General features: G+C 45.3%; 2 protein-coding genes across 7 annotated transcripts in view; both read left to right on the plus strand.

The window, feature by feature from the left end:
• LOC139766241 (hatching enzyme 1.2-like) overlaps positions 1–1,458 on the plus strand; it is a 100,057-nt gene extending 98,599 nt beyond the window's left edge. For all 6 annotated transcript variants that reach the window (XM_071694598.1, XM_071694596.1, XM_071694597.1 and 3 more), the window contains exon 8: positions 1,076–1,458. In XM_071694598.1, coding sequence (XP_071550699.1) covers positions 1,076–1,247 — 172 coding nt within the window. In that variant the 3' untranslated portion in view covers positions 1,248–1,458. The remainder of the gene's footprint in view (positions 1–1,075) is intronic.
• A 6,018-nt stretch (positions 1,459–7,476) lies between these two features.
• jbug (filamin-type immunoglobulin domains fbug) overlaps positions 7,477–12,820 on the plus strand; it is a 152,943-nt gene continuing 147,599 nt past the window's right edge. The window contains 1 exon segment of the mRNA XM_071694600.1: positions 7,477–8,270. Coding sequence (XP_071550701.1) covers positions 7,916–8,270 — 355 coding nt within the window. The 5' untranslated portion in view covers positions 7,477–7,915.

Below are 12,820 nucleotides of genomic sequence, written 5' to 3' on the forward strand. Positions count from 1 at the left end.
TTCACGTAGTATTTATGTCCTTCCTATCTCTGCAAATATGTATGTATATATATATATATATATATATATATATATATATATATATATATATATATATATATATATATATATATATATATATATATATATATATATATATATATATTATCCCTGGGGATAGGGGAGAAAGAATACTTCCCACGTATTCCCTGCGTGTCGTAGAAGGCGACTAAAAGGGGAGGGAGCGGGGGGCTGGAAATCCTCCCCTCTCGTTTTTTTTTTAATTTTCCAAAAGAAGGAACAGAGAATTGGGCCAGGTGAGGGTATTCCCTCAAGGCCCAGTCCTCTGTTCTTAACGCTACCTCGCTAATGCGGGAAATGGCGAATAGTTTGAAAGAAAAGAAAATATATATATATATATATATATATATATATATATATATATATATATATATATATATATACAATGTTACACACACACACACACACACAGTACCTTTGACGAGTATTGCCAAATGGCAAGGCTACAGCGAAGTTATGAAGAACAAGTGCAAGTTGAATGTTGTCAAATGTTTCGTTTCAGTTAAGAGATTGTCTGTTTGGGGAATAAATGCCGGATGCCCATGTGTGGGTAAGGGAGAAAGGAAAGACAATAACCAAGGCCAAAGGCATGAAACTTGACAGCAAATGAATTGCTGGGTCACTGCGCAGAGAGAGACTGACAATACACCTTTCTTTCGAAACTCGCTTTCATATTTATAACTTGGTTGCGTGTCTTCCCAGCGATATCTTCATCATGGAAACTAGACATGTGCTCAGTTGGTTACCTAATCACGTAAGCTGAACTCTCTCTCTCTCCGAACATTAATCTCGACTGACTTTAGACATTATGGAGAGTTGCTTTACTTATTAGGAACGACGTGTTTCTTCATAGTTGAATGATGTAAAAGGAATTGACTAGTCTTCTGTTCGCCTGATCCAGATTAACATTCTCCTCGCGTAGCCACTTGTGTATACCTGACGACCTTACCCGACGCACACCCACCCTCACAGTTACTCTTTCGTGGCCCTAAACCGTCTCGTCTTCTATCCCCAGCTACGACCCCAGGAAGCCCACGATCGTGCCCAAGGTGAAGGGCGCCACCATCGGCCAGAGGATAATGCTCAGTAAACTGGACTGCCTCAAAGTCAACGATCTCTACGGATGCCTCGATGACGAATTCGACAGAAAAAAATACACCAGTATTTGTAGATATTTAGGATTCTAATTCAATTTTTCATGTACTGTACGGCGTGAATTATTCATGAGAACCGAGGCTTGGATATACGTGATATGCGTGTGTGTGTGTGTGTGTGTTTATTTTTGCATTGCTTAAACATTTGTCTCGTTATTCTGGCTACAAGATTATCTCACGGATGTTCACCAAATGTGTACACGATACTATAGACGTATGATTTATAAAGTATTATCACTGAATATATTATTGTATTACTTTCTCTCTGGATGATGGTAATGTCTGGTGATCCAGACCTGCTGGTGAGTCATCGGTCTGGGCGTGTCCTGCACCGCCCGCCCCGCTACTAACCTACTTCACTCCCTCTAATCTATACCCACCCAAACAATACTTTACCCTCACAATTTATGGGTAGTGAAGACCACTGCAAAGTCTGAGTGAGAGTGTGGCATTACGGTAAGGTATGGGCTCCTGGTTAGTAAAGGTTACCTAACTAACGAGTCCTGACCCTCTGACCCTTGCCCAGCGGTGCATGAGCAAGAACCTTTCACTGAGTCACGCGTATTGTGGTTACCTCATGAGAGAAGGATTACAAGTAACAAATTATTCTTAAACAATAGAAAACAAAAAATGAAGTAAAATACGAAGAATGGTCCGCGGGCTGACAGATACACTAACAAAAAACAGGCTCCTTTGTCACACTGGTGCAGTAATGTGCAGTAAACTACTTAAAGGAGGTAATATATAGTGTTTTCATCATACACAGTTAACTGTTGTAGGACTTTAGAGAACTTTTACATTTGTTGTGACGTGTGATACAGGATATTCTTCACTACTGTGTTGACGTGAGGAGGGCATGTCGGATGCGGCCGAAGACACTGGTACAGCCTCGTCAGCTTTTGTTGCCATAGACGCCACTGCGGCTACGTTAGATAGAATAGAAACAAAATATATTTGTGACAACCATGGGAGAGGACAGCTAGCCAATAGGAAGAAGATAACAAGAACACTTGTATGGCCTGCAGTGTAGCATAGTTTTTGTAAGTGAAACATCATGTAAAGACCATCATCAGGTAAGAAGAGACACGTCACGTAGCTGTCCATCTTCAGTACAATGGACGGCCGCCCTGAAGACCATGGGCTAGCCAGGAATATTGCTGCACCAACATAACCTGTACAAGTTTCCATGTTTCACTTTATTTCCTAACACTAACGCACATTTTGAACAATCATTTACGTATATATCAATCTGGTTTAGAGATTTAAAGGTCGCAGATCACCCTTTCTATGTAATTCAACTTTCTAAATATTGGTACTTCCTTTGAACATCTTGTAATAGTTCATATTTTGTTTCTTTAAGTGTTGGGACCAAATTTGAGAAACATATTCTCGTTTTGATCTGATGTAAGAATGTGGAGTGAATAGCCTGCTTGATATTTCATCCATAAACCTGAATATTGTGTCAATATATGCCATCACACAGTTTGTTTCCTTGTCTGTTCCTCTGAGGTCAGACTCAAGCGACAAGTCAGGGACGATGTATACTTCCCAAGTCTTCTCATACACAGTCTTACAGCTTACTTTCTGCTGGATAATGCTCATATCGAGGTGACATGGGCGGCTGGTGGCAGCTGAAATACCTGAGACTGTTCTTCCTGTAAGTAAAAGTAGACATGAGCGTTGCTCCTCACGATCCGGCCTAACATGGGCCTTGATTCACCCATTACTCTTAACTCTCTTCATGTTGCCTTTTTCTCCCTTTCCCCTTCTTTTACTCCCTCGTCTACTCACACTGTCTACACAGGTTCTTTAACTGATATTTGAAAGATATTAAATCTCCATACAAATTTCCTGATTTCAGTTTCATATCTATGCCCAACAATGTTCTCTATAAACTACACACTCATGTACCTGAAATACACCTAAAGTTATATGTTATCTATTTCTTTTCTGATTATTATATTGGCGTTATTTTCCTTCCTTGATGAATCTGGTTTAATTCTTCATGGTGAAGAAATTGTCCTTGATATTTCCCAGCCTCCTGGCTGAGGAATTTGACCTTGTTATTCTACAGCTTTAATTGCTGTGTCTCCTCTGCCGGCTAAGCTTATCCTGTAATTTAACTCATCTCTATTATGCAAATATTTCCCGTCTGTTGTTCAGAGAGTCGTTCCGCTTCTCAAATGTCTCCTCATCCAGCAGCAGAGTTACGTGTTTTCTGCTTTTCTCAGCCTCCACTCTCCTCCTTGACACTGTCTCACTGTACTGTCCTCCTCCCACCTGCATCACCCAGAGAACAATATCAAACAATACTTACGTACTAAAAAGACTTATTGTTCGGGAAACAAAGCGCTAGTTAACTCTCCGCTACGGTTACCTGATGATGGTGGAGGTGTCTGGTAACAATCTTGTTGCCAACGTGATGGGTATAAGATATTTCCCGAGTACGTCACGTCTCACTTGTGAAGAACTTTGTCAGATGATTTGGATATTCCTTTGAATTAGGATCAGACTAGAAGGATTTACCTGGCCACAGTCTGTATAGGTAATTCTTGCTGGTATACAAACTTTTAGTATTTACTAGAATTTCACTGTATAAATAGGGTCACAATTATCATATATTAACAATATTTATTCAACCGAGTGGAACATTATGAAGGAAAATTGCATTTGATTTTTACTCTTACTGAATATCATAACATCATGGTAGACTGAGGCCGAGGTGCATGTTATATGAGTAAGCCTACGGGTTTCATACACCATAGAACCGTCATGGACACCACAAAATTCCTTTCTCCTCCACGTTGAAAAGCGGGAGTTCCCCCTCACTCCACATCAACTGGCAGCGGGTGAGTTCTCACCAAGTGTTGTGTTTTAAGACCCAAATCCTGCCTGAGGCACTCGCCGCCGGCCCCAAGGGCTTTTGGCCAAGGCACTCATCACCAGCCCTGAGGACAAGTGGGTACACAGTCATGTTGACTTACCTGCCTCACTTCTTACCTAACCCCCCCACTCTCTCTCTCTCTCTCTCTATCTATCTATCTATCTATCTATCTATCTATCTCTATCTCTCTCCTGGTGGTCGTCTAGAGCCAGACATAGTTAAGGATCTGTAATCATTATGGGCACCGTGAGACCCAGATGACCCCACAGGATCTAGAAGAAAAGTACATAAAACAAGAAAAAAATTTAGTTTGAATAGAAAATTTTGATAAGACACAGCCAGCAAAACATAGATAACGTCACTTGTTTCTGAACGATCCTCCGTCAGTCAGTGTTAAAGGGGGAAATCATACAAGCGTGAAGCACAAGCTGCAGATACGTGTGAGTGAGGGATGAGGGCGCGGCTGACCAGGTGGTGGGGACGCTGCAGTAAGCAGTGATCCTGGCCAGCTCGCGTCATCGCCTCCCGCTCGTCTCTCTCTCAGTCTGCTGACAACACCCTTCTGTCGGTCTCTTGAGTATCGGTGTCACTACTGGGAGGTCTGAGTGCATGACGTCATTATCTATCAATCTCTGAGTGATGATGTTAGTATTAGGACCATTGGAGTATGGTGACGTCATTACCTGTACGTGCCATGATGGTGACATCACCGATAGACGTCCAAGGATGAGGACGGCACTACATACATTCCCCGGTCGTGACGTCACTTCCAGAATATCCAAGGGTGATGTCGGCAACACCAGTACCACCTCCCTGGTTGATGTCACTTTCAGAATGTCTAAAGAGTATGTCGGCAACACTTAGTATCTACCTGAGAGAGCGGGAAAGTGCATAACCGACTGCTTTTGTTACCTGAGGGTGCGTCAGGCGCCTGTTTTATTTATTCCATGACTTGGTATGAAGCCAGACTTCACCCCAGAACCACTTGCATCACCAGTCTTAATACTGTTGGCGCCTGCAACTGACTGGCCGCAAGAAGTCCTCACGACACACTTGGCCTCTACGAGTATAGTTTCCGTCACCTTGGAGATTATCACCCCAGACGGGGTTACTATTGTGCTTGTTGACCATGGGTGTTCGTGCAGCACTAGGGGTAATACGTCTTGAAAAAACTGCTATTGACATTACGCTTTACTTACTACGCCTGGTCCATAAATCCTTCGCCTCTGTTGATGGTTAAACTATTCCTCTGGATGGGAAGAGATGCCATCTGTGCCGTAGACCTTTACGTATCACCGCCTCGTGGGGAGCGACTATCCTTGGGAAGCCTGTGGCTGGTTATGTTAGGTACTGAGACAACGCACATGATGTTAATTAACCACACGAGACCAAGGCCTTTAGGCGTGAGCTTGATGGGCTTAGGAGTGGACCAGTGCTCGAGAACAGCCACCACACGTACATTCCAGGTGGGATATATGAAGACCATGATGGTGTTAAGATATATGAAGCAGGACAATCCTTTGTCGTCTTAATTTTAACGGGCCATGATGAAACAAGGCATGGGAAAAGCAGACCATGATGTGGAGGCCATAAGGGAAGGGTAGACCATGATGAGGCCATAAGGGAAAGGTAGACCATGATATGGAGGCCATAAGGGAAAGGTAGACCATGATGTGGGGGCCATAAGGGAAGGATAGACCATGATGTGGGGGCCATAAGGGAAGGGTAGACCATGATGTGGAGGTCATAAGGAAAGGATAGACCATGATGAGGCGGGATATAGAGGAAGATTAACTACGACGTGGCAGGTCTTGGGGAGGGTAGACCATGATGGTGTTAGAGAAGGGAAATGAGTCTAGCGGGGGAAGACAGAGCGGACGGTGTACATGGTGAAGCAGAGCGGGTGGGGGTGGGGGAGAATAGAGGAAGACATGTTGCAGCAAGGCAGAGGTTGACCTGTTGGGCCACTAGGGTGGATGAGAGACCTAACAGGTCAACAGTGTAGATGGGAGACCTAGTGGATCACTAAAATGGATGAGTGTTCTGGTGGGTCTTTAGGGTGGATGGATGATGTTGTGGGTCACAAGAGTGGATGAGAGACCTGGTGGGTCACGAGAGTGGATGAGAGACCTGGTGGGTCACGAGAGTGGATGAGAGACCTGGTGGGTCACGAGAGTGGATGAGACCTGGTGGGTCACAAGAGTGGATGAGAGACCTGATGGGTCAAGAGAGTGGATGAGAGACCTGGTGGGTCACAAGAGTGGATAAGAGACCTGCTGGGTCACGAGAGTTGGGTGCGTGAACAGAGGGAGATCTCGTGGATAAGGACACAGGAAGTAGATCCAGTCTGGTATTATAGTAGAACTAGGGCCTGGTGAGGAAGGATGGTGTGGTGGGCCCTGGAGGAGCAGGACAATGACGTGTGACCAGCGGAGTAGAGCATCGGGTACTGTAACCTAGTGGGGCAGGGCAAGGGGGCGGAGGTAACAGGATCTGTTGGGGGGTAATGTAGGGAGAAGCGGACAGGGAGACCTAGTGGGGTAGAGCAGTGGCTTATGACACCCTGGCGGACATGGCATGTGTGGTAGCGGGATCTGATAGGGCAAGGCTGGGGGTAGTGGGACTTATGAGGGGGGGTAGAGGGACATGGTTGGGCAGGGCAGGGGATAAAGGGGGTTCGTTGGGGGGGTAGGGTAGGGGATAGCGGGATCTGGTGGAGCAGGGCAGATGGTAACGGGACCTGGTGAGGCAGAGGAGGGGTTAGGAGGGCCTCCTGCGGCAGGGGAGAGGAACTTTAATGGGGTAGAGCAAGTGGATAGGGATCCCTGGTAGAGAACGGTAGGGATAGTGGGGTTTTGGAGTAGAGCAGGAAGGGATGGGTGCGGGGGTGGGTCACTGGTCGATCCAGATAACCAATAGTTAAGATATATGAAGCAGGACAATCCTTTGTCGTCTTAATTTTAACGGGCCGTCTGTAGGACGCTCTGTGTACACTATAAGAGCTCAGTTGTATTTTGGTAGTTTGTCGCTGGTCACATCACACCTGAACACGGTATGAGGTGGATATTAATGCATCGCTAGAATATGGCTGTAGTGTCATACAAACCCCAAGATGCTGGTTTGGTGCTGCCATCTAGAATGACTCAAACGCGAAATTCCTGATGGAAATATTCAAATTTCTCATTCAAACAGAAAGAAATTCACTGTCATATCACTTGGTCATTATCATACTAAATTCACCACCTATTTGGTGTGACATGGCATTGTCTGAAGATAATACAGGCATTAGCAATTACAGAAATTAAAAATATATAGTTGGCAACTGAACAGCGTGCTGTTGTGGAGGAAGGAGTGAGGGTCGGGTCGGTAAGCCAGTTTGAGGTGGGTGATCCCGTGGTAGAGGTGGTGTTGGTGTGCTCTCCTTACACCTCCATAAACCCACCATATATTACAACGGTGGGTTAACTTTCTTATATATTCCAGCCCAGATGAGCAGTTACATCTTTGTAGATTATTAGATCAATAAGTGTTTAATATGAAATATATTTTGTTACCGACTATGAATTAAAGTGAATGAATTACAGGACAAATGGAGGGTTCCTGGGGGTGTGGCTGCTGTAAGTGCTTAACGGAAGAAACGACAAGTAGAACATGAATTACGATAAATGTTTTGTGCACGAAGGAATGACACTTTGTCCGCAAAACCGGGACGCTTTGTTCTGCAGCGTGTAAATACACCCAGACCCTCGCAAGTGGTTAAGTCGCCGGGCGTGTGACCAGACTTCGGTAGTAAACAGTCAACAGATCGTTAGGCAAGATGTCGGACGACGAGGAACAGTTCAGGATGAGCCACGCGGGACTGCTGGCGAGGAGTGCCGAGGGTCACGCCGCTAAGGGTATGAGAATCAAAGACCAAGAGGATATGTGGGTCGAGATCCAGCACCACACCTTCAGGAACTGGGTAAACGTACAGCTGAGGGACACAGGCATACGGGTGGAGGACCTGTCAGAGGACCTACGTGACGGCCTAGCCCTTGTTACCCTGGTGGAAGTGCTACAGAAGCGACGCCTTCGCAAAGTGAAGAGAGTTTTGAACCAGCACCAGGCGCTCGAGAACGTTACCACCGCTCTCAACGCCATAGCTGACGACGGCATCAAACTTGTCAACATAGGTAAGTTGCCGAGCATTGTCCAGTATGGGAATCCTATGGGTTAGCACATTCTTCCAATAACCGTCCATTAGTTATAGTCAGCGGATATGTATTATCAAGGTGTAACGATCAAGCATTGGTTAACCAAGTCATACCATTATTTATGTTCGTCTTAACCATATTGTTTTACTTGATTAATGAGGCCTTTGTTTTTGCTTACATTGTTCGAGGACATTCCTTTTCCCCCTTGCCAATTGTTCGGTCGTTCCTCGGAAAATTAACCTTAGTATTGAAATGTATCTAACCTGACGAAAATTAACCTTACCAAACCAACCAAAAATAACCTTACCAATCCAGTTAAAAGTAACTTCACCAAACCACTCCTAACATCCTAACCTAAAATTATTCTCAAATTCATATACTGGTGGTAATTGATTGGTAATTGACTACTTCGCAGTCACATACCGTCACCCGTGAGAAATAATTCTGTATCGCATCTTACCCCTTAATCACACACAGTCCTTTGATTATCCAGGTCTCAAGTGCTGCTCAATTACGTAATCTCTTAACTAATTATCCAGACCGGTTTCATCCATGTTGATTATTTAGACTTTAGTTGTATATAGTGACCCAAGCCTCAGTTATACTTGGCAGGTCCAGGCTTCTGCTATCCTTTTTGATAATCACTGTTAATTATCATAAATTCTTGATTATCTCGTCTGCCAATAATCTGCACTTGCCAGTACCCTGTAATCACGTAATATTATACACTCCCGTTATCACTCGATTATTATTGTATAATTTATATAACCTGTATCCAGATTATACTACATTAACCTAGATTTTGATTGGTGATTATTACGTCCATCTGTTGTCATTATTTTCTTTATTTCCCTGGATATATATATATATATATATATATATATATATATATTATATATATATATATATATATATATATATATATATAATATTATATAATGGTTTGCTTTCTAAAACCCCAGTTAGAAAGTACATCTGTACATTGATATTTCCGTTTTACCATGAGTACCACACCGGTAATACCAAGAGTACCACATCAGTGCCTCCATGAGTACCATATATCGGTGCTACCCTAAGCATCATACCATTTTGTTACCGGTGCACATCACAAATAAAACAAGCGCAGGGGAAACATCTGAAAGCCAAACACCACCTTGTAATTAACGGGGTACATTTTGTCATCGTGCTTAACGAAGAAATCCTTTGTTTTTAAGAAAACCTTGAAACTTTTTTTTTTCTTTTACTCTAGATTGGTTTAAGCGAGTGACTGTTGAATGTAGGTGAAGTCGGGAATAGTCAGTCATTTTGTCATAGTCATTAAGCCTCTCCCAGCACGCCTCCAAGGAGACGCCCACACAGCTCCCAGCAGCTGCACCTCTCTGTAGAAGGAATGGGAGGTCTTTAGCATGGAAACAGACGTACCATACATGCAAATGTATCACTATTGTTACAACTCTACGTCACATCCTTCGTTGGCCATCAGTTCTCCCTGATCCTACAATTCCTTTTCATCCTAAATTCTCTTACACATCCTTAATTACGTCAGAGACTGACTAGGTCAGTGTTGTACCACCGACCCATCACACATCCGCACACATAACGATGTGTCACCACAGTCTCACCGTGGTGGTGGGTGGTTGGTGTGGTGGTGATTTCAACGCAACCAGTTGTAGTAATCTGATGAGGCGGTGGAGGTGGCAGCTCCCAGGGGTTGGATGTCGGTCTTCACCCCTACAACTGTGAGCCCCGCTGGCTGTGTGGGTGTTGGTTGGCACTGGTGTATCTGTGAGTACTGGCGACTGTGATGGTTGGTGTGTGTGTGGTTCGATGTATCTTACTGTTGCTGTTATGGTAAGGCTGTATGGACGAGTGTGTATGTTGGTGGGAGGGGGCGGGGCGAGGCGGGCACCACCACTTGCGTGACGGGTGTATGACTGCACGTGTGTGTGTGTGTGTGTGTGTGTGTCAAGCTGCCAAGGTACACCAGCCTTGCCGCCCACCTGCTGCTGCTGCTGGTAGACTAGACCAGGACCATCCCACCCTCCCTCACCTGAAGCCTACCCTCAGTTTTTTGCTGCCTCGCCCACAATTATATCTTGGTATAGCGCGCAGTAAAAAGGAACTTATTCTAATTAAGGGTTAGTTTGTTTATTGTATGTGTTACCTTGTGATGCAACCTAGACGCCGAGCCTCAGGACTGGTGCAGCAGTGATGTGGTTCGTCACGGCCTTATTTAACGTGACAGTTGCTGTGTTGGCTTGAGAGCGACCAGTTGTGGGGTTGGTGACGTGCCAGCTCGCTGCTGTGGACTTGTTGAGAAGTTCCCCTGTCCCAGTCATGCCACGCTCCTTGCCTCAAATCACGCTGAAGTTTGTGGTGGTGTGAAGTCTGAAGTATTCAGCTTCATATTACTACTGAAATCTGTAGAGTCGGAACAAGGCTTTTGACTAAAATCGCTCCTATGATAGACCCTGTCACGGGCTAGTCTGTCTGTGATGCAGACTGAGGTAGTGGCTGAAGTTTGTAGTCCTGTAATGCCGCCTAGTTGCTCTGGCTTGCTGCTTTATTAGCAGAGTGCAACAGGCATCACGGTCAAGCTGTGTTTGAACGAGTGAACGGCTGGCCGCCAAGATCATCCCATGACGCTATCCTCACCTCAACTAAATAAGCTCATTATAGTGCAATTATATCCTTTCATTTGCAGAAGTCATCTGTACTTGGATCTTTAACATGAACCTCCATTTGATCCTGATGTCACTGATATGGTGGGCCACATGCACATTGAGAGTGTATGTGGTCTTAGAATGATCTTGAACACCTGAAGGTATGAAAGATTTTTCGGTTGGTGGATATAGCTTACGTTGACGGCCTTAATGACCCTGGCACTTGATAGGCCTAAAGCCCAAACAACCAACGACTATTGATAATATCACCAGCCTTCGTGGACAACGCCCAGACAGCCAATTTGTACGATCAGTGAGTGCTTATGGAGGACTCCTGCGCCCTTAAGTAAAAGGTCTCACTAATTCCAACACATGTCTTTCATCTCCTACAAAACCTCTCCTTCAGTTGAATCATGATGAGGCCTTCGTGTGTCAGTACTCCATTAGTCGTAGGTGAGAGACTAACCCAGGAAGTAAATGGCTTAGAAATGATTCACGAGATGCACCGCCCAGACCCTGGCAAGTGGTGCACCTGCCTCCCAGACCCTGGCAAGTGGTGCACCGGTCACCCAGACCCTCCCACACGACTCCCACTAGAGGTTCCTCAAGGACTCCCACGACCCGCTGGGACTCGCCAAGAATGTATCGGGTTACTCCAGGTGACAACACCACTCATTCATAAGCCATAACAAATATTTTTACTGTTGCAAAGTCAACGTTGTATCATGTTCCTTGTGTGTGACCTCACACCCCCTTCTACTAACGTAAGACTAAGAAGGGTTGCCTCTCATCACTGTAGCTTGAAGGACTGACTATCCCACACGGCAGCTCGGGTAACAAGGACCGACTCGAATAACAAGGAAGCTTTGATCCAAGTCAGCGTCGTTAGCTAAAGTGTCAACCTAACAACTCAGGCTTCTGCAGTGTACCACTTTTAAGAACAGTCCAAGACCTCACTTTTAGCTAATAGGGATAACCCCACACGCCAGCTTAGCCTTGTGCCTTAGTTAACAAGGATGTCGCACTCGTCAGCCTTAGCTTGTAAGCTCAGCTCCACAATTCAGTAAGTAAGGGCAGCAGTAATAAATGTCATGGTTGCTGGCAAGGACAGCCCAGCAAGTTAGCGTGTCTCCCAGTGTTTTTCTTGACCGATGATACATAAGTCGTACCCAATACGTCATCCAGACATGTGAGGGTTATTGCCGTGTGTTACTGCCTGGCATGGGTCGTGGTGTACCTCATACTTCCTAGTGGTGACTGCGGCGGGCGGGGCAGCCTGGCCCGCAGGTCTGGTAAAGGTGGCGGGGCCCACACGGGCTCCCACGCGGCCTCTGCACGAGCCCAAATTAGGCCGTGATAGGAGACCTCCTTGGTAGGGGTAAGGGGGGAGGGGGTACTATTATTGAAGACTCCAGCCTAAGGTCCGCATGACTCGTAGCTCCCGACACTCAGGGTATTGAGCCGAGGCTGCCACGAGTGTATGTATGGCTCGTTGCGGAGTGGCGCAGCTGGCATCCACCGTACGTTGTGACGCCGTCCGGTAATATTGTCAACATGAACGACTTGGACCAGAGCTGAGTCATCTGCAAAAATTTAGTCGCAAGTGGTTAAGGCCGTCTTGCGGTGCGTCTCTGCTCTCTACGTCTTGGGTTGTATTAGACGACGCATCTCTGGTGTCGTGCATAGTGCTACTGGCATCCATGGCGTCAGTACATTGTACTAAAGGGATTCATAACAAATAGGCTGCCATAGGAAAATGTTGCACTGGGGATTTCATATTTCAGACTGCTTGCTTTCAAACCGGAATATTTTGCACTACTATCTTCTCTACATAATTCGTGAGACTTGAGGCTTCCTTGGCTTAAA

Source organism: Panulirus ornatus, chromosome 57, assembly GCF_036320965.1.
Source record: "Panulirus ornatus isolate Po-2019 chromosome 57, ASM3632096v1, whole genome shotgun sequence".
Taxonomy (NCBI): Eukaryota; Metazoa; Arthropoda; class Malacostraca; order Decapoda; family Palinuridae; genus Panulirus; species Panulirus ornatus.